Raw genomic sequence first — 26,494 nt, forward strand, 5'->3', positions numbered from 1 at the left:
CAGTCAAATGGCTCCAGTCTTGGCCTGAATGGATAAACCTGTAGTGAAGGAAGATATTTAGCTTTTATAGGCACGCGATGCTAAGAAAAAAAGTTGAAACGATGTACAGGTATATTTACTGTCAAGTATAAAATGCTTGGTCTTCTTTGGAGAATGGAAATGCCAACAGTTTATTTTTTGGATCCTTTTTAAAGACAAACTGATGACTGCTTATGGTCGCTTACAAGATGATACCTGTCCATGTCCTTCTGGCACCCGTTCAGTGCCACATCTGCTGGGTGCTGGGCTATAGAAGATAGTGCCTGACCTGTATATAAACTGTGGTCTTTCTACATCATAGTGAGATATCATGCAGTCTTTACGTAGCCTCTTGAATTATTTAGTCTCTTCAGAGTGGTACATGATTTAGGAGAGAAGATTGTTTTCCTCTAATATTTTGACTACCTCATTGTAGGGGGACAATCTGTTCACTGTTTTTTATACCAATTTTAGTTCACTAGTGTTATGAATTAGATAATGCAATGAGGAATGTTTTTCATCTGGTCCGTGTATGGGTTTTGTGGGGTTTTAAGGTAAATCTTTGAGAAATAAATGTGTTTTGTTTTACAGGTTGACCATATTCCTCCACATTAATAATTTTTCAGTCCTCTCAGGTTTAGCAGTAACAAGGAGTCAGGTTATTTCCATTCAGTCTTTTTTTGTAAAGAAGACTTGATAATACTGATTTTTCAAATTAACTATAATGTGCAAAATCATCTGTCTTTTGTCTGAAGAATAGCAAGTATAAAAATACTAGAAATTCTCAAACTGACAGGTATCACAGATTAAATTTTCTGCCCAATTTTTTCCCACTCAATTCAGGTTAAATGACTGTGGTAGCTTGAACATCACTGAATTTATAGAGTGAAGGGATAAATAAAAGTGCATTGGCAAATGTCTGACAATGTGCTGTTTGATTAGCATTTGGGTCACAAAGTGGTGTGGCTTGCTGAACATTTTAGAGAAATTGTCAACTGGTAGCAAGATACAGGATGTAAATTCATGATGTTTTAATTGAGACTAGAAAAGGTCAGCAGTTAATCTTAAATTAGATTTCTGAAGAAGCCAATGGGGCTTCCAGAAGATTAGTTTATTCTAAAAGGTAGGACTTAAGCAGAACAGTACCTTAGCAACTGTGTATATTTACATGTGGATAAGGTCACCTTATCTCTGAGAAACAATCACTTTACTGATACTTCTGTATAATTAAAATGATTTATCTGCAGCTCAGGACTGGTGTTAAAATTTGCATGTGATAATTTTATATGTATGATAGGCTGCCGTTTCCCTGAGGTGCTGAAAATAATTAAGCCATATGTTGCGTAAGTGTTATGAGAGAGTAAGTTCTTTACAAAATACATTGTCTACGCATTTTCATACAATATCATATGATAGCTGCTTCCTGTTCATTGTATAGGCTAGTAGATCCCAACACTGTCACGGCTGATTCCAGACCAAATCCACTTCTTCAATTTATGGAGGATGAAAAGTAGCAACTAGAGAATTGTATTTGCTACGGTGCCTGGATACTGTGTGACTCGGGAGGATGTTTCTGTGCCTTGTTTTCCCTGCTGCACAGGCATTTGGAAGCGCATCAAGGGAGAGTAGTGCTGAGGCCGAGTCCACTTAGCTTTGCTCTGTCATCCTATGTAGCACCCTCAGAGGTGGAGATTCTTTACAGGAGGGATGGAAATTGCAAAGCCTGAAGAGGTCTGAGTAGGTGTAATTGCTGCCTCTCTTCCCTCTCACACAGTGGTTAAAAATGCTTCTCTTGTAGCAGAAGGAAAACCTGAGCTAGGTCAGTCCTGCAGAACCCAAGGGACAGATTACTGACAGTGGAGGATCTGGCTTAGGGAGAGTGCCTACTTTCTCTTGAGCATCCTCTTACAGCAATTTTATGAGTGTGTAGTTGTTGAAGCTGTGATGTGCTGTTACTAATATTTCTGCCATGGCATCTCCTTTGCCTGTCATAATGGAGTGTAGGTTTGCTGATCTGTGCTAAGTATATCACTTTGCGTTGCTTTTCATTCTGGTGAAGTATTTAATGGTGTGCCACAAAGGGAGTAGTTCAGTTTGTCTAAGTGTGATTCAGCCTGAGGTGGGAAAACGGATTTACTTAAGGAATGGAGACTGCATTTATGGCTGTGGATTTCTGCTTGCTAAAACTGATTCAGAAAATTGTTCTTCTCTTCCTTTTCTCCCCTGTTTCTTTTTTCTGATTTTGTGGAGTATAATTCCTGCCTTCCTACTGGGTCTTCATGATGTACAAAGTACTGTAAAATGCTTTTAATAACTGCCACAGTGAAAGAACAATCTTCCCAGATCATGAAGTCTTGTTTTATGATACATAATACACAGTTATAATAATCTGGCATTTCAAGTCAATATGCTGTTCTAGAAGAAATCTGTGTTACCGGAATGAAAACTTAACCTGTTTATGTCTTCAACTATGTCACCGGATGGTTAGTGAGACAGCTACTGGCCAAAAAAAAAAAAAAAAAAAGAAAATCATTATTTCTAATAGCAAAGGTCAATTTGTGTGGTACTGTCAGTAAAGATGGGTGCCAGACGTGCAGCCACTGCATTGAAGCCAGCCACCAAACATTAACATATTAACCATTATTACTGTAATGCTGCAAAATATTATGATTCCATTAAGGAATTGTTAATTTTGTCCCTTACCTGTCCTGATAGCTAAAAAAAAAATAAATAAAAAAATTATCTATCACTTGTAAGTAAAATCTTCAGCTGATTGAAAAAGAGTTTAGACAACAAAATTGAGCTAAAATACTTCAAGGGAAACTCCAGATGCAGGGTCTAATATGGTTCTGGCAGTTTGTCACCAACTTAGGTAAGCAAATTTTCATTGTGTTTCACAAACATACTGTAATAATTTTTGGTTTGTATTTTTGTTAACAATCACAATCCAAATAGAATTGTTGATACTCTGTTTTTTTGTCCCCTTGCAGGAGTAACAACTGTGTTGACAATGACAACACTGAGCATCAGTGCTCGAAATTCGCTCCCCAAAGTAGCATATGCAACAGCTATGGATTGGTTTATTGCCGTTTGTTATGCGTTTGTATTCTCTGCATTAATTGAATTTGCAACTGTAAATTATTTCACAAAACGAGGATGGGCCTGGGATGGAAAAAGTGTAGTGAATGATAAGGTAAGTCCTAAGGAAATAGCCCTATTTACAGTCAATTGCACTAAACCAGCTGTAATATATTATTTTGATAAAATTGGCTATATAAAAAAAATAATATGTGATGATTCAAATCAAAAGAATGTAGATGTATTTTCTGTTCTGAACAAAAATATATCTGTCCTGATGTAGCTAATCTCACTTTGTCTCAATAATCCAGATTTAGTTATAAAGCACATTGTTTTTTTATGCTGGGAGCGGTATGACTTGTTTTTTGACTCCTCAGATACAACTGTTTATTGGTTATTCAGAAAATTTAATCCAGATTATATTGGTTGATCACTTTTTTATTATTTAATCCAATTGAATTGGAAATAAAAAAAGATTAGAGAAAGATGAAATGTATATTATTTTTCCTAGTTACTAAGGATCAGAAAAACAACGGAATGCTCCTATATGTGAAAACTATTAATAAAATCTAGAGGTTTTGAACATTTAGAGTATTCTGAAACTTATCCCTAATGATATGTAGACATTAATTTTTAAACTAATTTAAATAGCAGTTGTACAAAATTGAGTACTTTTTCACCTATAATGTATTGGTGCTCTGAGTGAGCAGAAACAGTCATGCCTTAATTTTCTGGTATTAATAGTAGCGTAGGTGTGATAGCATAAAGAAATTTTAACCTGATAGAATTTCGTATTTTGTGAACAAAATGAACTGGTGATACGCCTAAATTTGTGTCAAGCTTTACAGTTTATAATTTTAATAACACAGAACAAATGTTAAAGCTGACTTCTTGTTTTGACTGACTTACTATATTATATAATTTTGTCCCGTCCCAGTCCCTGATTCTACCAATGGAAAACGATTTCTTCTGACAAAGGATACTCTGATTTATGTGGTTCTCCTTAAAATAGGGTAGAATATTATTGGTTTTCTAGATGGTTATAGTAGATGTGAAGCAAAGTTTAATTAACTGATGGTTTCTCAGCACTTTGAATGCATAAAGCACAATGCATAAAGAAGCATTTTCAGTTAATGGTAAAGGAGAACTAGAGGAAATGAGTACATTGCTTATAATTCCTTGTGGCTTCTGGAAGGGCATAAACCATCCATAGCTTCAGGATCTGTTCCCTCATGCTAGAGGAAGATACCGAATCACTACAAGTTTATCAGCATGTCATGAGTGAAGCTTTTCAGACTGGTACATTGCCCTGGCATTGTAATAATGTAGGGAGCCCTTATAAAGTCTCCAGTCATCCTTTGGCTGTTCCTTTAAATTAATGTAACAGTGTTGTCTCATGATGTTAGGTGGGGCAGCTGTTTAACAGCTAGGTAGTATTCCTTCCCTAGGAATGACAAAATCAGCCATTCCATTTTAAGATTTATATACTATTCACGTGTCTAGTTCTCTATTTTCTTCAAACTGACTTAACAAATAGCTAAACTTCTAACTTATTCATAGTTTCTCATACAAAAATACGGTTCATTTTTATTATGCAGGTCTCATTAATGATATTACAGATACCTTTTAAAAACACACTAAGTCTGTCTGAAAGGAAGGATTTATAGATCAGTGTTCAACTTGTAATCTGTTTTGGTAATTTGCTCTTATTTTTGCTGAATGCATCTGTGCATCTAAAGCCAGGCTTCACCAAATAAAGTGAAATATGTTTCCTCAGTGACAGTCATGTGTGTTCATGTTATATGGAAATTCCTATCTTAAGTGCTGTCAGCATGGAATTTGTCTCACAGGAAAGCAGGTGTAGGAACAAGCTACATATTTGATCACCCCTTTTTCATACTGCAGTCAATAAGGAACAATGCTGAGTTCCCACCCAATCCCAGAGTTTCTTTTTATGTGACACCATCTCCTGAGACAAGGTATTTGGGGCACAACATATAACCACGAAGATCTTAGCAGGATTTGTAGATGGCCCTGATAAATATCGAATTGGAGCTAATTTAAAACCAAAATTGGAAATTGGGTAGATGCCTCCCAGTGGAAGTAGAAAATTGGAATGCACCTATATAAGAAATGTCATGAGAATGCCCTCACTTGTGCCACTTCCATTAGATTAAAAATCAAACCAAACCAAACCAACAGCTGATGATTTCTTACATGAGCCAGAAGTTAACTGTTTCTTCATCTGTTTAATTCTATATTTTGTGGAAGAGATGGACTGAGTCTGATATTTGCATGCTTCTAAATTATATATGGAGGCCCTTGGTTCCTGAGAAACTTGAATCCTTCTATTCTTTCCTGTAGGTTATTAGAAGTTCCTTAGTTTGGGTTTGCTGCAAAACTGTGAATCAATTTGTACCATTACAGTCTTACTGCAGAGCTAGTCTGTGTACCTATATATATATATATATATATATGTCTAAAAACTCAAGCCTATACTCATTACCTATACATCCCTGTATCTATCTATAGACATAGCCTCTCCATTGGACTGCTATTGGCTGAACTTTAGCCATTTGAAAACATACACAATAGTGTTAAAACACAGAATTGCTGAGGTTGGAAGGGACTTCTAGAGATCATCAAATTTAACTTCTCTCTACTCCAAGCAGGGTCAGCTAGGGATGGTTGCTGAGGTTCATGTCCAGATGGCTTTTTAATACCTCCAAGGATGGAGACTCCACAACCTCTCTGGGCAACCTCTTCCAGTGCTCAGTCACGCTCACAGTAAAACAGGCTTTTTTGTATATTTAAGTGGAATAATCTCTATTTCAATTTGTGCCCATTGCCTCTTGTCCTTCTGCCGGATATCACTGAGAAGAGTCTGGTCTGGTCTTACTCTCTCCCACCAGACATTTATATGCATTGATAAGATTCCCCCCCCAGCCTTCTCTTCTCCAGGCTGAACAGTCCCAGCTCTCTCAGCTTTTCATATTGCAGACACTTCAGGCCTTAAATCATCTTTGTGGTCCTTCACTGGACTCACTCCATTATGTCCATGTTTCCCTTGAACTGGGGAGCCCAGAACTGGATCCAGCACTCTGGATGTGTCTCACCAGGGCTGAGTCGAGGGGAATGATCACCTCCCTTGGTCTGCTGGCAACACTCTTAGTAATGCAGCCCAGGAGGCTGTTGGCCTTCATTGCTATGAGGGCACATTGCTGGCTTGAGTCCACCTTGGTGTCCACCAGGACCCCCTGGGCTTTTTCTGCAAAGCGGCTTTCCAGTCCATTTTAGCCTCAACCTGTACTGGTGGGTGGGGTTATTCCTCTCCGGGTGCAGGACGTAAATTTCCCTTTGCTGAACTTCATTACATTTTTGTCATTCCATCCCATCCCATTTTTCTTATCTTCTGTTACTTTTTAGGTTCTATTCCCCATTTTCATTACTCTTATGCATTTTTTGAACAATAATTTCTGAAAAACAGAAATAGTTCTTGGGCTAGTTCTCAGCTCACTTCTCCAGAAAGAGTATTTCTTTCTCTTAATTGCAGTCTCTTTCTGACCTCTCTCTGTGTGTGTGTCTATGCATATATACATGTAAACACACACGTATTTCTCCAGAATCTCTTAAAAATGTAGACCATTACTGAAATTCCTTTATTTATTGGTGGTATGTTATGAGATGTTCAAATAATAATGATGCTAGATTTATGTGGGAAAGATGGCCTAATTTTAACTTTATTACAGTGCCGGGTAATCTTTTTTTTCCAGTCCACCCATTCACTCTTTCTAGTTCTCTTAACAGAGAACACTGTAAAGATCTTGCAATTCTCTTGTAAGGAGCTAGGTACAAAGCAGCTCAGGAAAGACTAACTCTTTTCCAGTTATCCGTAAAATCGCAGTAACAGACCCTGTCTCATATAACTTCAGTAAGGCATTTGATGGTGCAAGAGTCCATGTTTTTAGAGCATTCTTATGTTACCTGTACCTCCTTTTTGGATAGACTGGAAGTGTCTTTCTTTATATTTGAATTTATCAGTGTGGTATTCCTGGTATTTATTTTAACATACTCACACATACTCATTTGTTTCTTTTACATTTGAAATGATGTTTTATTAAGACTATTCTGGCAAATGCACATTAAATATTTAACTTCATGCTGTCTTCCAATAGAAAAAAGAAAAAGCGTCTGTCATTAAGAAAAACAATGCCTATGCAGTGGCTGTTGCCAACTATGCTCCAAATATTACCAAGGACTCAGTGCTACCAACCATCTCCAAGAGTGCTACAACTGCAGAACCCAACAAGGCAAAACCAGAAGCGAAGCCACAGGAAGCAAAGAAGACATTCAACAGTGTTAGCAAAATTGACAGAATGTCTAGAATAGTGTTTCCAGTCTTATTTGGTACTTTTAATTTAGTGTATTGGGCTACATATTTAAACAGGGAGCCTGTCTTACTTGGCTTTGCGCCATCAACCTAAAAGCTGAATTGCACTGAGGACTTAAAGCATCATTCTAATCAGATAGGTTGTTCGCTATGTACAGTACGACTAATAACTGCTAATCTGTGAACCATTATGTACAGAGTGTATATAGATGTCTTATCTGTGTATCTCCAAAGGAGGGACACAGTGTTAATTCATGGGTCTGTAAACAGATAGCACCCATGGCAAATATAGCCAGCTCTTTAAAAGTTATACCCAGGGGAGTTCTATTAAACTAGGATTCAAATATACAGAATTATATTCTCTCCGTACAATGAAATGAAGATATGGTCCTACATAATTATTTAGGAACAGTATTTTTTTAATTTAAAGTTAAAATATTTTTCTATAAAGTAACTAATTCTACTTTAATGAAAGAAACTGTCATTTAAAAAAGTGATTTTTTTAAAAAGGTGTAATTGTTTCATACAATAGCAGTACCCATGTACATAACAGAGTACAGAGGTCATACAGTTCTACTGTTCACAGACATTCTGGATACTAGTTAGGCTGAAGAGGTAGTAAAGACTACTATATGGCAAAAGCCACAAGTTTCTTACTTCTGTCCTGTTTGAAGTTGTTAATAAACTCTTCTAATTGATTTCAGGGAAAAGCAAGTGTTAATCAAATTTCCAATATCAACCAACTTCCGCTAGTGAAATTCTTATTGTTTTCACTGTTTTATTGATTTGATGTTGCTAAGCCAGGTTGTCTGGTTCAGCAAAGTTGAGGGTTTTTTTGCTTTTTGATTTTGTTCTTAATTGGATTATTGTCAGGTTCATAAAAGCATTCAGAAATTTTTCAGGGTGAAGTGTATCAGTAATAGAATACACTGTTTTTTCCTTGCTTAATGTTATCCTAAAACCTGCCTTTAAAATATTTACCTGTATTTGTCCCAGAAAGCATTGTTTTCAAGGGAAACAAGAACCATGATTTAAGTTCAGGAAATTGTCCATATAATAAAATTTACTGCTGCTTTTGTAAATTGCAACTTTACATTTCGCTGACATAACTTTACAACTTTGTATACTAGAAATGGTTTTGCTAAGATTTGAATGTTATTTTTTTAATAAAAGGTCATGCATCATCAGTAGGTATCAACTGTATTTCATATACACAAATATAACAAAATTGGAGCTGCCATTTGCAATTTTATATGAACATTTAATACTGATCAGTAAAATTGTTTTTCATCTGAGCCTTTGCAAAGATTCTTTATGCCCCTAAAGGCCTGGTAAATCATGACATAAGTAATAATTGTGTACTGTATTTAGATTTTAGTATACTTGGCCAATCAAAAATATTTTGATTCACACATACATTAGCAGTTATTAGTTGACCTTTAAAAAAAAGATACACCTTTATGATGATGTCTTCTATTAGAGACATATGTAGTCGTATAGTGTCATTTATTGCAGTTTTGTACAGTACTTGAGTATAGTGCATAAAATAGATATGTTCAGAGTTTAACAAAAAGTTGTACAAATATTTCTAAAATCAAATAAAAGAGTATCTTAAGACATGGAAATGTGCTAAAAACAACAAAGAGAAACACTGCTTTCATTTGCTGTTTTATTTTCTTGCTTTTTCTTTGCTTTTAATGTGATTCTGTTTTGTGCTGTGTGTGACAGTAGAGATGCCAAGGTCACAAATGCATATTATGAATAGAATTAATAGTTGAGACAAAGTTGACATCGGTAAAATAAAGACATTTCGTAAGTTATAAATGAAAGGGAGAAGCATGGACAAGGTGTGTATCCCTTGAAGTCCCTCTAATTAAACTGTCAGATTAAACCTTTCTCATCAACAGTAGTTAAAAAATGAGCACTTTATTCAGAACATTAAAATAAAAATATCCTTATTTTCATATATATTTATATATAAATGTAGATCTTCCATGTAACATGGAGATGTGTGCAATAGTGTGATTATGAGCATAAGGCTGGAAGGCAAGCAATAAAAAAAGGTTTTTTCATGGTATAATTATACATTTTTAAAATGTTTAGTTTGTAAATTATAAATTATCCCTTTAACATCACATTGTCCAGGTATGAATAAATATATAAATATGTACATATGTACAAATAATTGTAAATATTAGAACTGTAGAAAAATCCCTTCACTTTTAACTCTGTTTTTGGCAAAGGGCTCTGACTGTATAGTTTAATGGAGGCCCATGCTAAACTGCTTTTGAACTCGAGTAGCTCGACTATGTTTTCTGTAGCTGAGGTCTCCTTCCTGTGACCTACTGGGAGTTCTTACCTTCTGTTCACATCAGCAAGACCTAGGGACTCTCTGAACCTCACTGAACCGGGGTATGAGAAACAGAGGTTTTTGTTTCACCCTTGGCCACATCCCAGGTACTCCAAACCCTTCACAATGTTTAAACAATGTTGTGTATTGCTCCATGCAATACAACACTGTATAGTCGGAACTCTCCCCACTACAAACATGAGTGTGCTCGGGGGCACGGTTGGATTACCTGATAAGGAAGGATTTTGCATCATTATCCAAGGGGACCCCTCAAAGGTTTTTAACAATACAAGTCTTCAACAAGACTTCTTCTCTGGAAGATAACATCTGTGTAATTCAGAGCTGCATGCAAAAAGCCTATCTTCAGTTTGCACAAGAAGCCTGATGCTGCCTCATATAGTCAGCTCTGCTGCTACTGCTTTTATTGGGTGCAATTATTTTTTCATTCGCTGACCATTTTCTCTATGCTTGTGTTATGCTTAGAGTCAGTCAGACAAAAAAACCCGGGTGTTTATCACATGCTAAAGATACCTTTATCACACACCAATATAGAAAAATAGGCATACTATATAAATTCACTCAGTGAAAAATAATACATTTTAATGATGCCCATTATCGTGGGCATCAGCAAGGCTTTTGAGTGCGTACGCTGCAGAAAAGTTTCACTTTTACATTTAGTTCAGTTGGTCCGTGTTAAAGCAAACTACTGTGGAAGGAAGGAGTCTGCTTTATTGTTTCACTACTGAAACACTTACAGGGACTAAACTGACTACACATAAGTTGCAAATTTGTAAGACTGACAACTGGATAAGTGATTTTGAATGTAAAGTTTTAAGTGAACACAAGCATTTGCAAGGAACATCGGAATACAACGGTTAGGCCTTCTTTCCATTTAGCAGTATAATCCACGTCTGGGATTTTAAAACTGTTCTCACACATTTATGTGCCAAATACCTAGAAGTTTCATTTAATTTGAGTAAAATTTGCTGGTCTTAAATACTTAAAGTGGGGCGGGAGAGCATGATTGAGCAAATGCAAGTCATTTCACTATCAAAGACTTGCGCATGAAATCTACCAGTGAAATTTTTGGTTGACATGTTAATCTAATTTATTTTTCCCATTATTCTTGGGTCAGGGTGTCATATTTTATGTGACTTAAGAAATGAATACAATAAATACAACGATATAACACGTAAACTTGGATTGGAATTACCATAATTCTGAACGAGGTTTATGAAGTAGGTTTCCAACATAGTACTGGGGCACGTACTTCTGGATGCATGTGGTCAGTAATTTAACAGTAATTTATAAATCAGCATGAAGAATATAGAGATCAGCAGGGTTTAGCAGCCAGAGTTGTCTGCTGGATACTTCTTAACAGATTGCTTTAAAAGAGTGGCTTCCAAACTTCTCAATTATATTGTGGCCAATGAAATTACCTTCATCTTCCAGTCTGGGTTAATTCAACTCGTAACTGCTGCGTTGTTGAGCATCTTTAAAAAAATTATGGTAGATGTTCTGTGATATGAGCTTTAGCTTGGGAGACTACTCATACCACTGAACGTTATGCTAAATTGAGGAGCTAGTCTGCCTGTATAGTCACAGGAGAGAGCATGAAAGAGCTTCACTAGATACCAAACAGGAGCCTTGCTGAATCACCTTCCCTTCCTGATAACATACGGGATGGTGAGACATTTTGGAAGTGGAGTGACCATAAACTCTCTGCGTGAAAGCAACCAGAAGCAGCTGGGAGGATGTAGGGATGTGTGGGGAAGGAAAAGGGGAAAAAGAAGAAGCAGATGGCTTTGTTACTGTGTAAGTGGATTGTGAGATGATTGAGGAAGAAGACATTGAGGGAGGTAATGTGTGTTTTTGTTTCAGCTTCAGTTCTGAGCCTTCATTACCATACGTGAGTTGTGGGAAAGTAACTTTTAGAGCACATAAAATTGAAATACTTCTTGTATAATTCTGCTGAACTTGAGGGACGTGAGTTGTGCCTTTGAAACTGAAAGGCTTCTGCTGACTTCTTTGTGAGCGCCATGCAGTGTTGTGTGCTTCCTGCCGTATGGGACACCTAGGGCAGAGGGGGAGAAGAAGCTTCGGGAATTAAGTAGAACTTTGTTAATTCTAGGTTTTGTTTTCTGAAGAGATGTGACTTTCACTTAAGCACAGATAGTCAGCATCCATCCTCCATACCTCTCATTCCTATTCTGAAAGCTTAGTGGTGCACAAGTTTTTGCGTTGGCCTTTTACAAAATAGATGAAGTCTGTGCTTCTGAACATTTCCATTCCTAACAAATTTGCATGAAAGATGATTTCAGTATGGATATGAAGCTATCATCAGTCTATGCCCGATTATGTGCAGACACATAATGCTGAAATTTAGAAAGCAATGCAGTGTGTTTTAAAGCAGGGGAAGAAAACATTTTAAAATGAGCCCAGAAAGTTAAATAGCTTCATTTAAAAAACACAGAGCATGATAGATGTACAGATGTCTAAACACATCTAAACAGAATCTGAGTGTGGTATAATTTGATGTCATATATAAAGTTTTTGTCTTAAAGACTTTGAAACGTTAAAGTAATTAAGTGAATTTATGTGAAAGTCAGCTCACGCTTCAGCCTCCAGTAAAGGGAGTGGTTCTTTAGAAAGCAGAGTTTTAGGATTCTTTCCACCTCTTCGCAGCGACAGTGTACCTGCTGCTAGAATGCTGTCAGTTTGCAATATAACTTCAAGTTATATTAACATGACATTGTCTTGATTTTATTTTTAGTCAAGCAGACCTCCGCTTCCTCATTTCTGTAGATAACCCAAACTCCCTAACAACCACAACTTTTAATTCTATTCTGAATCCAATTGGTAATTCCAGCCATCTGAGAATCAGTGAGGGACTTCACCACTTTAGACCTTTAGTAGTAGAAGTTAAAGGCTCAAAAGTTTGTTTCAGTGAATGGCAGATGTTAATCACATTAAAAGTTTGTTTTCCTCTACTTTAAACCATTTAATTTTCTAGATTCAGATCTCTCTAGGTGAATCTTTGAACTCATGTTTTGGAGTCTGTGATTACATCTTACTGGAAGAGGCTAAACTTTGAGGGCTTGATGTCTCTGACTGAGATCAGTGCAAAATTTGCACTGAATTTAGAATAAAACTGATTAGCATCCTCAGGATATTCGCCTATGTCACTGAAGTCAGAAAGGATTTTTTACAGAAGGGGAGTACACCTGAGAGGGCACCTAGGCTCTCCTTTGGATGAAGGTGCTTAGTTTTTAACCCACAAAAATGAGCCCTTAAAAGAAGAGCCAACCATACTGAAATACAGTGCTTGATGTCTGTTTCATTCCTGGTATATATTAACGCCTTTTAAGACTATTGTGAAAGTGCTATGAGTTAGGAGTAGGTGATAACACTCACAAAAAGGAATTTGTAGGATGTTTTAAAACAAGCAAGATGATCTATGCTCTTCCTCTAGTGTTGGTGTCTACATAAATATATATGAATATATTTTTATTGTTGGATGATTTAAAGGTTATATTTTGCTTTCAGATTTAAATTCCTTACATAATGTTGTGAATACTTCACTCAATCAGGTAGCCTGGAGCGTGTCTTTATGCATTCCAGGTTTTTAATGATTGCACTGAGTGCTTTCATTCGTCTGATACGCAAAGAGGTGAGCTTCAACAGGTTAAAGTGTTATATTTGTTTTCCAGTACTTCATCCATCTTTCTATGCTGTTGAGGATGGATGGAAATAGAGAACAGAACAAGATATTGCTTTGATCAACTGCTTTTAATATTCTTTATTAGATGTTCATTTTGGCTGAATTTATCAGTTTATAGGCTACTGTAGCTTAGCATTAGCACGGAATGCAATGTAGTACTTTACATCTATTAGAATACATATGTACAATATGCACCGTATCTATAAACTGTTAAAAAATCAGTTCCTAAATGGCACCCCTTCACCCTCTTCCCTCCAAATAGTCACTTTAATAGGCAACATTTGAAGGCACTTTAATTTTAATGGAAGTGATTACACTAAATCTTGTTATACTTGATTCAAAAAAAATAGTAAAAATAATGGGGAGTCTGATTCAGACGTTGTTAGCAATTTCGCAGCTGGGCTGGAGTCAGAGAGCATTTATGCATTGTATGACAAATCTACTTTAGTGAGTCACTTAGGTGTGAAAATATATAGGAGTTTGAAAATAGATGCTTCCAGTATATTAACAAGAAATAAGGAAACAGGAAGAATGGAACCAATAATTTTAAAGAAAATTAAACACCAATCAAATATGCACAGTAAGAAACTGCATGATAAATGTAAGTATACTTAACCTTGAACATCAGCATCATATAAAATCTTCTGGGTGACAGTTCACTTATTTAGTAGGTTTCATAGTTATAAATAATTAAAGAGGATGATAATATTCTGTAATTTGTGACCTTGTTTTAACTGGAAAAAGTTGTTACTTTTCTAAAATGTAAAAGAAATAACTGGATTATGTTTGAATGTGTCACTGCTTGCTGTTGAAGAATATTTATTAACCACATGCAAAATATTGCTTAACATTATCTTTTTGTACTTCTTATTAAAGTTAATTTAAATAGAGCACATTTTGTATTTTTGTTTTTAATGCTTTGACAGCACAAATGTTTGATTCCCCTCATGGCTTTTCTCTCAGGATTTGTGTGTGGGGTTTTTGTTTGTTTATTTTTGTTTGCTTGTTTTTAAGCAACCCATTACAGACTCTATGAAAGTCCTTTTTTATTAAGGATAGACTTTCCCAAAGGAAGCAAACAATATACTGGAAAGAAAATATTCCTTTGTTTGGTGAGAGTTTAACAGGGTTTTCTATTTATATAATGAGAATGTCCTCATGTATCCACATTACACATGGCAATGTTTCATGTTTTCAGAAGGTTATAAAACATATTGCTGCAGGGCGTATACTAACCACCAGTTGATGTGAAATGTAAGAAACCTCCTACTAGACAGCTTGGTTCATCCATGGGAGTAGATGGGGTAACGAAGCTTACTTGGAAACAACCCCAAATGTATATACTGATAGTAGGGTTTGGGGGTTGTTTTTTTTGAGGGGGGGGGGGGGGTTGTTTTAAAATGAGTGTTCTGTGTTCCAAGTGTTTCAGTGGAAAGGCTGTAAGTATTTTAGGGAAGGCCCTTTCTTTTCCTCTATAGCTGCAGCTTCTCATGATAAATACATAAATGTTCTTCATGGAGGATGGAAGTAATTTTGCTTATCAGAAGGGATTTGGGGCTCCTTGTATCTGGGCTGCAGCTATGTAATGCTCTCCCAGAACACCTGGGAATGCCAGGACAGAGTGTGAGCAATCTGTGTTGCAAATAGGTAAATAGAGTAGAGTTGTAATTATTTCCATTGGAAAGGATCTCTGGAGGTCATCCTGTCAAATTCCCTGCTCAAAGCACAGCCACAGTACATGAAGTTGTATGAGGCCTTGTCCAGTCAGGGATGGAGATCGCACAGCCTCCCTGGGTCCCTCTGTCGTCACCCTCACAGTGTAAAAACATTTCTTTGTATTTGATTGGAATTTCCTATGTTGCAAATTGTGCTTGTTGCTAGTTGCTCTATAACTTTGGACTTCTGAGACAAGTGTCCCTATGTATATGTCTAAGCTGTAACCCTAAGTGGTTTGGCTTTGTTGGTAATTTAGATTTAAAACTCTTGTTTGGGCCCAGACTTCACCACAAGGCTGCTTTCCTAGAGTTTTCCTTGGAAGATCACTGCTTAGATCCTACTGGCTTGTACCACAAAAGAGGTATTTGGGCTGGTGGATAACAAACTCTACCTGCCTCTGTGAATCAGGGCAATATCCTTTGTGTGGGTACGATGACTTCTGTCAATTAACAAGATACAGTATAAGAGCCTTGCTATCACATATCCTTACATAATCAGATGGTGATTTTGCACTTGCTTTCCCACAGTAAATTTTCAGGTGCTGATGTGATACAAAATGCATATTGTATCAGGTGAGGAAAGCCCTGCCTTTTATACTTTGACTACCATTGGTTATGAGGTAAGGGTTTCATGTGGCTGATGGACTTAATTTTTTAATTTCAGATGCATGTAGATACTTGACTATAGAGTGCTATAGATCACGTAGCTGCAACCCTCAGCTCAAACAGTGGCATACCTCTGTGCTGGAACAAACGCGTGATGCTTCATAGCCAAATGTCTGCCCCATCAGCCTTGGAGCCTCTTGCATGAGAAGCTCTGTAGAAGCAGGATTCCTCCACTAATAGGTGCTGAAAATGTATGGAAGGGTTGCTGTGCTCAGACAGTGCGCTCTTCCCTTGGGGAAAGGGTCCTATATTGGTTATGCAGCCTTTTGGTCTGGAAAGCCCTGTGCTTCAGTGCCAGCACCTCCCTGTGGGAAGCCAGGACCCAGTAAATGCAGGGCTGAGTAACTGCAGTTGTGGTCTTGATCCCAAAGTCCCAGAGAGCCTGTTTTACTGCGTTAGAGAATGACACTGAAGTACAACACCCTCAGTGGATTCCAGTCCTGCTACAACGCTGTCACCAATACTGTTACCGGGGAAAAACCTATGAACAGCACACACACTGCACATTGAGCAACACGTTAGGCAATGTGCGGGCCTAATTCTTACTGCCACTTCATAGCTTGCCATTTCTTTGCCAGTGCTCCAAAACAAACAGCCCTCCCTTGAAGTGGTGCTGAGAGTTTGGCCAACCCATGAAACATGGGATTCACACTGGGATGCTGCTGGCCAGAGGCTGGACGTGGTTGTTCAAACACACTGATAGGTATGTACTTGTGTTATTTAGGCATTGCTGCCTGCTGTTCTCTAGAGCTGTAAATCAGTAACTTTTGAGCATGTGCCAAGAGGGTCCAATCTCAGTTGTATGACCAGTACATTTCTTATGTATCTATTCAGGGTATTTCCTCATTGAAAGATTTACTGATTTATTAGGACACTGCAAATAACACCTCCTGGAGACACTGGATGAATTTGACTTCCTTTTCATTTCTTCCCCTTCAGAGAAAATGTTGTAATATAAAGCAAGGCAACATCCTAGTGCCAAGGTATAAATAAGGATGAAGTTATTGGTGAAGAAGCAGTCTGTTCTGCTTGTCTCTTTATACATTTCCTTCTTTATGGATGCAAAAATCTATGCAGACAAAATACGCTTGGAGGGCAAAATATGCTTGTAATGCTCTTTTATTAGCAATTGTCCAAAGATAGCTATTGTTCCACTGGAAAGTGTTTTTCTTCAGTTAGATTTTTTTTCCCTCAATATTTCACCAGTATCAAAGAGTATTTTTATAGTCTTATGGAATTCTGAGGGATTAATAGCAATGCTGAAAATGGTCTATAATATAGTATATTTTTTCAGGAAACTTTTAATCAAAAGATCAGATTGTAATGAACGAGGAATTCTTTTCAACAGTATGTTTATGTACAGATACAAAGTAAACGGGGGACCTGAGTAATATTTGCAGAGTTGACAAATCATATGGGAGAAGAGAAGCATTTATATCCAGCACAGAAAATATTTTGAACACTTTTCCTTTGCATTTGTGGTGGATAGGAGCCACAGTGAAAGTGAAAGATGAATATTCATAAAATTTTAAATATTGAAAAGCAACTCTGCTTTCAATTTTTTTGAAGATCTTTTGAGACCCTGGTATAAATTTTTAAAGAGGAAGGCATTCTATGTCTCTTCCACTTTCCAAAGACTAGCATCCTTTTTTTTCTAAAACTGGACATGAGTGGCAAGTGCGAAGAATATGACCGCGTTTTATGAAGATTACTGTTTTGTGCAGAGCAACTTACTTAACTGTTGCACTCCTCTCCCTCACCCCCAAGTCAATTGTTAATATTTTAAGATAGTCAGAACTGGCAATGAAAATTCCCTTAAGTTTTGACTTGGCATATTACTGTTAAACCTTTCTGATGGAACACATTTTCCTTCAAAATCCCTTTCTGTTCTTTCTATCACAGCCACCTGACACTAAACAGATCAGTGTTTGCAGAAATGACAGTGATGGGAGTTTAGAGTCAAACCATGCTGCATTATAGGTAAAGTTCAACTGCTTTTCCATGGACTGTGCATGGTGGTCAGCGTTTCTGTTTTTAAAAAAAGAAGTCTGACAGCATTAATACACTAGAACAAGTGTCCAGTAATGAGCCAGTGACCAGGTGGTACTGCGAATATCAAAGACTAGATCCATCTGGTCACCCTGCTATTTACCAAAGGTGAGAGTGTCTTCACACTTCACGCTAAGAGACAGCATAATAAATGGGGGAAAAAAAAAAAAAAAAGGTGGAAAACCCCCAAAGAAATACCAGAGACTTCTGAAGTGCATTGATGACAACTTCCTGGCACAGGTGATGGAAGAGCCAACAAGGAGAGACACACTGCTGTAGCTCATACTTACAAACGAGGATGGACTGGTTGGGAATGTGCAAGCCTTGGGTGCACTGACCATGAGATGGTGGTCTTCAGGATCCTGAGAGGAGGGAACAAGGCAAAAAGCAGGATTTCAGCCCTGGATTTCAAGAGAGCAGACTGGCCCTGGCTCTGATCTCCACACAGTGCTAACTCCATACTCAGCTCCAGGCTGCTGAGGGATATGCTTGAAAGAATCCCTTGGTGGATGGTCCAAGAGAGAAAAGGGGTCCAGGGCATCTGGTTGATTTTCAGGAATCTCCTCCTCCAAGTTCAAGAAAAGCCCAAATCAGCATGCAACAAGTCAAGCCAAGGCGGCAGGAGGCCTGCATAGATGAACAAGTTGGTCCTGGATAAACTCAAATATAAAAAGGAAGCATACAGGAGGTGGAAGCAGGGCCAGGTGACCTGGAAGGAATATAGACACACTGTGTGAGTATACAGAGAGGAGTCATGAAAAAATTAAAGTTTACCTGGAGTCGAATCTAATGACGGACATGAACGGCAAAGTGAAGGACTTACATAGGTATCTCAGCAGCAAAGGGAAGACTAGGGCAAACATGGGTCCGCTGTTGAATGGGGCAGGGACCCTGGTGACCAAGGACATGGAGAAGGCCGAGGAACTCAATGCCTTCTTTGCCTCAGTCTTTGTTCATAAGACCTACATTCAGGAGTCCCAGGCCCCAGTCCAGTGGGAAAGTTGAGCAAAGAAGACAGCCTTGATGGAAGAAGATGAGGATAGGGAACATTCAAACAAGCAAGACATAGACAAGTCCATGTGTTCTGATGAGATGCACCCACAAGTGCTGGGGGAGCTGGCTGATGTCACTGTGAGGCCACTTTCAATTACTTTTGAAAAAATCACAGTGATTTGAAGTAGTTCCTGAGGACTGGAAGAAAGAAAATATTACTCCTACCTTCAAAGAGGACAAGAAGGAGGGTCTGATAAACTACAGGCCAGTCATCTTTACCGTGATTCTTCATAAGTTAATGGAGCAAATAATCCTGGAAAGCATTTTCAAACATCTTAAGGACGAGATAGTGACTGGGAGTTGTGAGCATTGATTTATGAAGGGGAAATCACGCTTGACCAACCTGATACTCTTCTATGATTAGAAGACTAGCTTTCTGGACAAGGGGAGAGCACTCGATATTGTTTATATGACTTCAGTAAGGCTTTTGACACTGTCTCCTATAACATCCTATTAGACAAGCTGATGAGGTAGAGGTGAGATGGACTGAAAAGTGGCTGAACTGCCAGGCTCAGAGGATTGTGGTTAGTAGCTCAAAGCTGACTTGGAAGCCAATCACTAGTTATTTACCCAGGGGCTGATACTGCGGCCAATACTGTTGAAAATCTTGAATAATGACGTGGGTGATGTGACAGAGTGCACCCTCAGCAAGCTCACAGAAAATAAAAAACTGGGAGAAGTGGCTGATACACCACAGGACTGTGTTGCCATTCAAAAGAATCTTGACAATTTGGAGAAATGGGTAGAGAGGAACGTCATGAAATTCAGCAAAGGGAAATGCAAATTCTTGCGTCAGAGGAAGAATAAGTTCATGTACCAGTACAGGCTGGAAAGCAGCTCTGCAGAGAAGTACCTTGGGATCCTGGTAGGCAAGAAACTGAGACAGCAATGTGCTATTGTGGCAAAGGCGGCCAACAGCCTCCTGGGTTGCAATAGAAAGAGCATGCCAGCAGGTTGAGCTGCTACTCAGCATTGGTGAGACCATGTTTGGAGTACTGTGTTCAGTCCTGGGCTCCTCTGTACTACAAGAGAGACACGAACATATTGGAGCAAGTCCTGTGAAGTGCCACAAAGACGACTAAGGGCCTGGTGATTTTGAAATATGAGGAAAGGCTGAGAGAGCTAGGACTATTCAGCCTGGAAAAGAGAAAGCTCACGGGGCATCTTATCTGTGTGCATCAATATCTGAGGGAGTAAAGAAGACCAGACCAGACTTTTTTCAGTGATATTTAGTGAAAGGCCAAGACGCAAAGGGCACAACTTGATATACAGAATATTTCATTTAAACACACAAACCCCTGTCTTACTGTGAGAATGACTGAGCACTGGACAGGTTGCCCAGAGATGTTTTGGAGTCTCCATCCTTGGAGATATTCAAAAGCTGTCTGGACATGATCCTGAGCAACCTGCCGTAGGTGACCTGCTCAGAGTAGGGAGTTTAGACTAGATCATTTCCAGAAGTTCCTCCTAACCTAAGTGATCCTGTGACTGTGCAAAAGCTGACAAAGCTGGTTTTGGAAGGAAGAATGAACTTGCAGGTATTAAATTTCTTTCTAAGGATCCAAGCAGATCACTGTCTCTCATGGCACAAAATTAAGCAAGCTATAAATTCAGTCTTATTTCCTCTTCTGTGAATGTGTTCTTGGCTTTCCACCTTGGAATTTATCAGCTCGAAGTTCTGTGTTAAATCTGAACTGTACAGATCCTGAAGATGGATCATTTCCAGCTCTGAAGATCTCTTCTTGTGGTCAGAGGACATCGCTGTGGCCTCTTAGATTATGCAGCAACACCAAAGTCTCCTTGCTGGGGAGGATTGTGGGGCAACATGATACTAACAATGGCATTCCCAGTAACACATGACTGCAAATTAATGTGCTCTTCCCCTCTTCACTTTCAAACACCAAATCTGTAAGAATAGCAGCCAGGTTTTCTTCAGATCCCACTACCAACACAGGCTATGTAAAGAAAGTGTGAGTAAATTAGGAGTCACAATGATAGCCCTCTAACTCTAGAAATAGATTGACTTGAATATAAATGTATTACAAAAATAAATGAATACCTACCATTTCAAAAGGAGCCTATAGATACATTGAGAACTTAATGTATCAAAATTCCAAAGATAAAACTAGCTTTACAATTGAGCCTGAGGCAGTATATGACTAATCTTGCTTTTCTGTTGCTCTCCATGTGACCTAGCTAATCTGAAAAGTTCAGAATTTGGTTCTTGGTGAATTACACAGTAAGTTAAGAATAGTCTTGATTTAAGAAAAACAAACAAACGAACAAACTCAAACAAAAAGAAACCAACCAAAAACGAAGGTAGGAAAGCTTATGTGGGTATACATAAATGCAAGTAGGCATGCATAGATTTCAATCTTTGAATTCTAAAACACTGAAAGAAATGGTTGTGCACAACAGAGGGATTATAGTCCATTTCTGTATGGGAACAAACACAGATCATTATAGTCCAGCCAGTGATTTTTTTTCTCCTTTAGAAAAGGAGCCTGATAAGAGGGGAGCATTGTGTGTGACTGAAGAGAAAGGATTCAGCACAGCTTGAGTTAACACATGCATGATGATATTTTGCCAAACCTGACCAAATTGCTAGCCTTCCATAGACTTTGGTTAGTACTTGCTTTCTGATCACACATCACACTGCAAACAAAGCATATGCAATGTCAATTGGCTCAGAAAACAGAATTTAATATACTCTGCTACAGCTGTAATTCAGTGTAGATCCATGTGCATTTCACTAGAAGAAACAGTCATACTTTATAAATATGATACAGCCTGGATTTTGTTATGCAAGTTTGTGTTTTTATGCAAGTCATGAGTATAATATCATGGATAAAATGTATTCCAGCAAAAAATCTGATGCACACTGAACAGGGGATATGAGTTATACCTATTATTAATGAACCATGCATTGTTAAAGAAATGTTCTGCATAAGCTATGGGCCTAAGCCACGTCTTTATGGCAATTATATTTGTGTTATAATTTGTGAATGGTGAATGACTAAAAGCTGTTGCTTGAATCACATTTTAAAACACCTAGAGCAGAACAGCTAACGCCTCTTGAACCAAACTGTTACATCAATGAGGAAGTTTCCTAATACGGATAGATACAATGGTACAAAATGTTGAAACACCACTACTGACAGTGATGCTAAATGCTGATTTTTCTTTCTTTATTTATTTTGGGCCAGATTAGCTCCTTAATTTGACCTGTTGAGCTAAAACAGAGAGCAAGTGCTAGCCAAAAGGAAGGAATGGGAATGAGAATTCAGAGGTGAGGGAAGGGCTTAGCATAGCTGTGAACCCACATCTTTCAACTTTACCTGCTCTGTTGTGGTTTGAGACCTTGGGTGAAATCCTGGCCTGCTTCCTGCAAGTTGTGAAGCTCCTTTTGGCTTCAGGGTTTGTCCCCACCTTGTTACTAGCATATACTTTTGTTTATAATTTAGCTTTTTGGTAAATGTCAAACTTGTATGATATTTTTCATAGGAGGCATCTTTCCTGTCTATCAGCAGCTTCTTTACCAACTGGGTTCTCTTTATATTCAGTGACATGCTCCCCTAGCCTGCTTGGTTAGCCAGCCAGAAAAGCAGAGTTGGCTGTCTAAACTCCATGGCCCATATCCTGCTAGAGAGAAGAATAGCTTCACTTACGTTAGCAGATCCATTGAACTCCAGGGACAATTTGTGTGTGTGACATCACATGTCAAAATGCAGCATCAAGGACTGCATCTTTTCCAGCATTAGCTGCATGTAGTAGGACGTAACTGTTAGGGGTGCTAGGATTTTTGCTAATTCTGCACATATTTTTTTCCTATATTAAGCAAATTTAGGAAAAATTAGCTGGATGTTTTGCATTCACACAACAATCAACACAGTAGGCAAACCATCACTATTGCCCTGTTTCTTAACTTCTATGCTGATGTCTCATTTTTCCTCAGAACAACAGCTTCTATTCCTTGCTGTTGCAAAGAAAGCCGAGTTGTACGCTCAACATCAAAAGTTACAGCACTCCCTGAATCTGCAGATACTCCGAATCAAGTGTCATTTTAGTGTGTTGTGGACTAAGCAGTTAAGCATTTAATTAGTACTCCAGTTAAGATCTTTTAAGTCATTTGAGCAAGGAAGAGATTTGTTTCCTCTGCTAGTCTACAAGTAAGATATTTTTAACTGTCTATGGTTCTTAGGAGATGGGAAAGAGGAAATCATAAAAGAAGAGCAGACTGAGATTTATGCAGCATTACATTATCATGAATCAAACAGAACTAATTATTGCAGGTTGTAAAGCAAGGAAGAAATTACTTAAAAGTACCTACAAAAGCTATTAGAAAGCTATAGATCTTACTAACAATACAAACACTTGCCCTCTATTAAGGACTGTTTCCCATGGTGGGACACAGACTAGAAATGCAGCTACGCCTCATTTTGGTGGTGGTAGGGAGAATTCTTTTGTCCATCACAGAAAAGCCAGAGTGTGAGAAGGCTTTTCACATGTTTCATGTTGTTAGCAGTTTCTTCTTTATTGCATGACTAGCTCTCTTATTACACTTTGATGTCTTATGTTTATTAGTCTAATGTTGCGTGAAATCATCCTTTTTAAGATCCTGCAACTGAATTAATGTTTTGCCAGCTATTTGTTTTCCATTTTCACAATGAAAATTTCTTAACTGTCCATTCATTCTTGTAGACCATTAATGACAGATGATTTCCATTTACTCTGAGCTTATCACAATGTCATAAAGAGCTGACTACTTGAAATTACTGCCTTTTTCACTACTCACACATTACATGTTGCTAAAACCTAAGTATTCATGCCTGAAGTGTAGTTGCTTTGTTGCCAAGTTATAATAATGGCAACATGTTAATTTTCAAGGCCAGTGAGTATGATGCACGTATCAATATTGTTTTAATTATTTTACTGTTGATGAAATAATGATCATCAATACTAAAGGAATAATCACAAGTAAATGAGAATTTGCTATGAGTGGTATTTTATTAATTTTAGCAGTGCATTTGGGTTATGACAAGAAGTATGTCTCAGCTATTACTTCCCCCACTAACTCCCATTGCAACTCTTTTCTGTTCAGTTTCTGTTTTTATTAACTGATTTTTTTTTATATAATGGTGGATAAACTATTCTCTTTCCACATATGAGAATTACTTCTGACATTTATTTTTTTATGGATGTTGGCATTTGATTTCTCACGGTAGTAATTACACCTGAATCCCTTACACCTGCTCAAGCACCAAATGACTATTATATCCTTGCATCCAATTACATTCTCTAGTAACAATTTCTTTTTCATTTGTGGTACGTGATGCAATCACAGATTGAACACTGCTGTTCAGAACATCCATAAGTCTCCTTCGTCAGAATTTATTTTGATCAATGGTGAAGGAATCTTATAAGTTTTGAATCTGTAATTAATACATGATACTTATGTTATTCACAGTGATTAATGGTTTAATTTGCAAGTTCACTTACTGATTACAATTTCTAAAATGTAGAGCATATATAAATTTTGAAAAAAAAGGCTCAGTCCACCTATAGATTTCTTCAGTGGGGTAAGGGGTCACTGTATATCGGAATTACATTCCTGTATTAGAAGAAATTACCATTCAGATTATAAAGTCTGTTTCATATCTATTCCTTGAGGAAAACCATAGCATTTGATTTTGGAATTAAGTACAGCATTATACTGCAAACAACCAAAGAGTCTGGAGTTGCACAGACAAGTAGGCATTTTTGACCTGCTGAGCACTTGACTTTATGATCTAAGCAATGTTCTCGTATGTAATTGTCTACATGTTAAATTTCACTGGAGGAAAAGATCAAATCAAATATTATTAAGTACCTGTCCTTCTCCTCATGCCTCACCAGCTCAGACTTCTGTTTGAATTGGAGAGCAAACCCTCCTAGGTTGCAGCTGAAGAAGGCTGGTGTGGGTTGCATTCCCACCTTGCTGAACTTCAAAGGCCCCCTGCCATGGAGTCATTACAGTCTCTTGACAGCAGTTACCAGAATACTCTCCAGAGGAAGGCACTAGGTAGGCCTACATTTAAGAGAAACTCATAGCGACCCAAACGCAGAGCAGGATTCTGTTGAGGCAAAACCCTTTGGTACCCGTTTCAGGTCTGATTTGCTCACATCGTGGTTACTTTCCTCAAGAAATCCAGTTGAAATTAATGGAGCTCCTCACAAAGCACTTTCCTGCCCAGGTGGGCCGCGAGGGCAGGTCTGGTCAACGTGACTTTGGTTTTCCTCTCCAGGTTCTCTGGTTCCCTTCAGCACCAACAAGCACCTCATGGGACCACTGTAGGAAAGCAAAGCTTAATGGCTCTCTGTCCTACATCTTGTGGCGTCCTGGTGATCTGTGACAATTTATTTGGTTTGGTACATAGTAAGTGAGCCGCTGAAAACTGGCTGAGGAAGATAAGCGCCCTGCTGATCACCCTCTCATGGTGCAGGTGTACAGCAGGAAGAGAAGGTCCGTGGTTGTCTCTCTGCTACCTGACCTGCTTATTTGTAAGCTTAATTGCAGTCCCAGAGGAAGCAGGATGGCATGCAGTGAGGGTGAGGACATTGCTCTGTCCTCCCTTTGCAGCGATCCATAGCGTGGTCTTGTTGCAGGAAAGATAATGACTTTTTTCATAGGAATTGTACCGAGAATTGTCTTCAGTCTACCTAATCAAGGAACGATGCTAACAGTTAAGCCTAAAGGCATTATCTAGCCTTCAGGGATCATTATTGTTCATATTTTGCCATTTTGCATAAAAGCTCTTAAATATAATGCAATGTTCAGGCTGTAAAATAACCTGGATGCCTGTTTAACATCCCACTCAAACGATATCTCAGTGAATTCCCTACAAAAAAAAAAAAAAAAGGGAAAATGATTTAAATGAAAGAGCAAAAAGCTATGGAAATCACATCTGTTGTATGGTACAGTACCATAGGGACTCAAAGAAAGGGAAAATGTGCAAGGAGGCTAAGAAAAGAATTACTTTAATTGGGAAATAATTGGAAGGGGGGGAGGGGGAATCATCCAAGAATTCTACTTCATAACATGACTCACACTATTTTCATAGCAAGTTACAAACAAATTACTTAGAAATTCACCATATTGTTTCTATGTTTAAATATTTGGAGTGGATTTTAAAGGTAAAATCTTAGAAAATGTTCTTATTTCTATCTGGACTGCCTCCTAGCCTGACCTACCTTTAAAGAACTGATCCTTTTCTTTTCTTTTTTTTTTTTTTTTTTTCACTTTAGAAAATCTGACTACATAAAGGAGCATGATTTATTAGTACATTTGTTTAAAAAGTAATTCAGTAAAAAGCACAGATATTTTTCTTGCCAAGCCAGAAATATGACCATTTCAGTAATGTGTAATATCAGGGTTAAAAACGGAGATTGCACGAACCACATTGTATACGCAAGCA

General features: G+C 37.9%; 1 protein-coding gene across 1 annotated transcript in view; it reads left to right on the top strand.

Annotated features, from left to right (window-relative positions):
* GABRA2 (gamma-aminobutyric acid type A receptor subunit alpha2) overlaps positions 1-14,412 on the top strand; it is a 64,371-nt gene extending 49,959 nt beyond the window's left edge. The window contains exons 8-9 of the mRNA XM_049793682.1: positions 3,009-3,211; positions 7,272-14,412. Of these exons, the coding sequence (XP_049649639.1) occupies positions 3,009-3,211; positions 7,272-7,580 (512 nt within the window). The 3' untranslated portion in view covers positions 7,581-14,412. The remainder of the gene's footprint in view (positions 1-3,008; positions 3,212-7,271) is intronic.
* The last annotated feature ends 12,082 nt before the right edge of the window (positions 14,413-26,494 follow it).

Source organism: Accipiter gentilis, chromosome 3 (genome assembly GCF_929443795.1).
Source record: "Accipiter gentilis chromosome 3, bAccGen1.1, whole genome shotgun sequence".
Classification (NCBI taxonomy): domain Eukaryota; kingdom Metazoa; phylum Chordata; class Aves; order Accipitriformes; family Accipitridae; genus Astur; species Astur gentilis.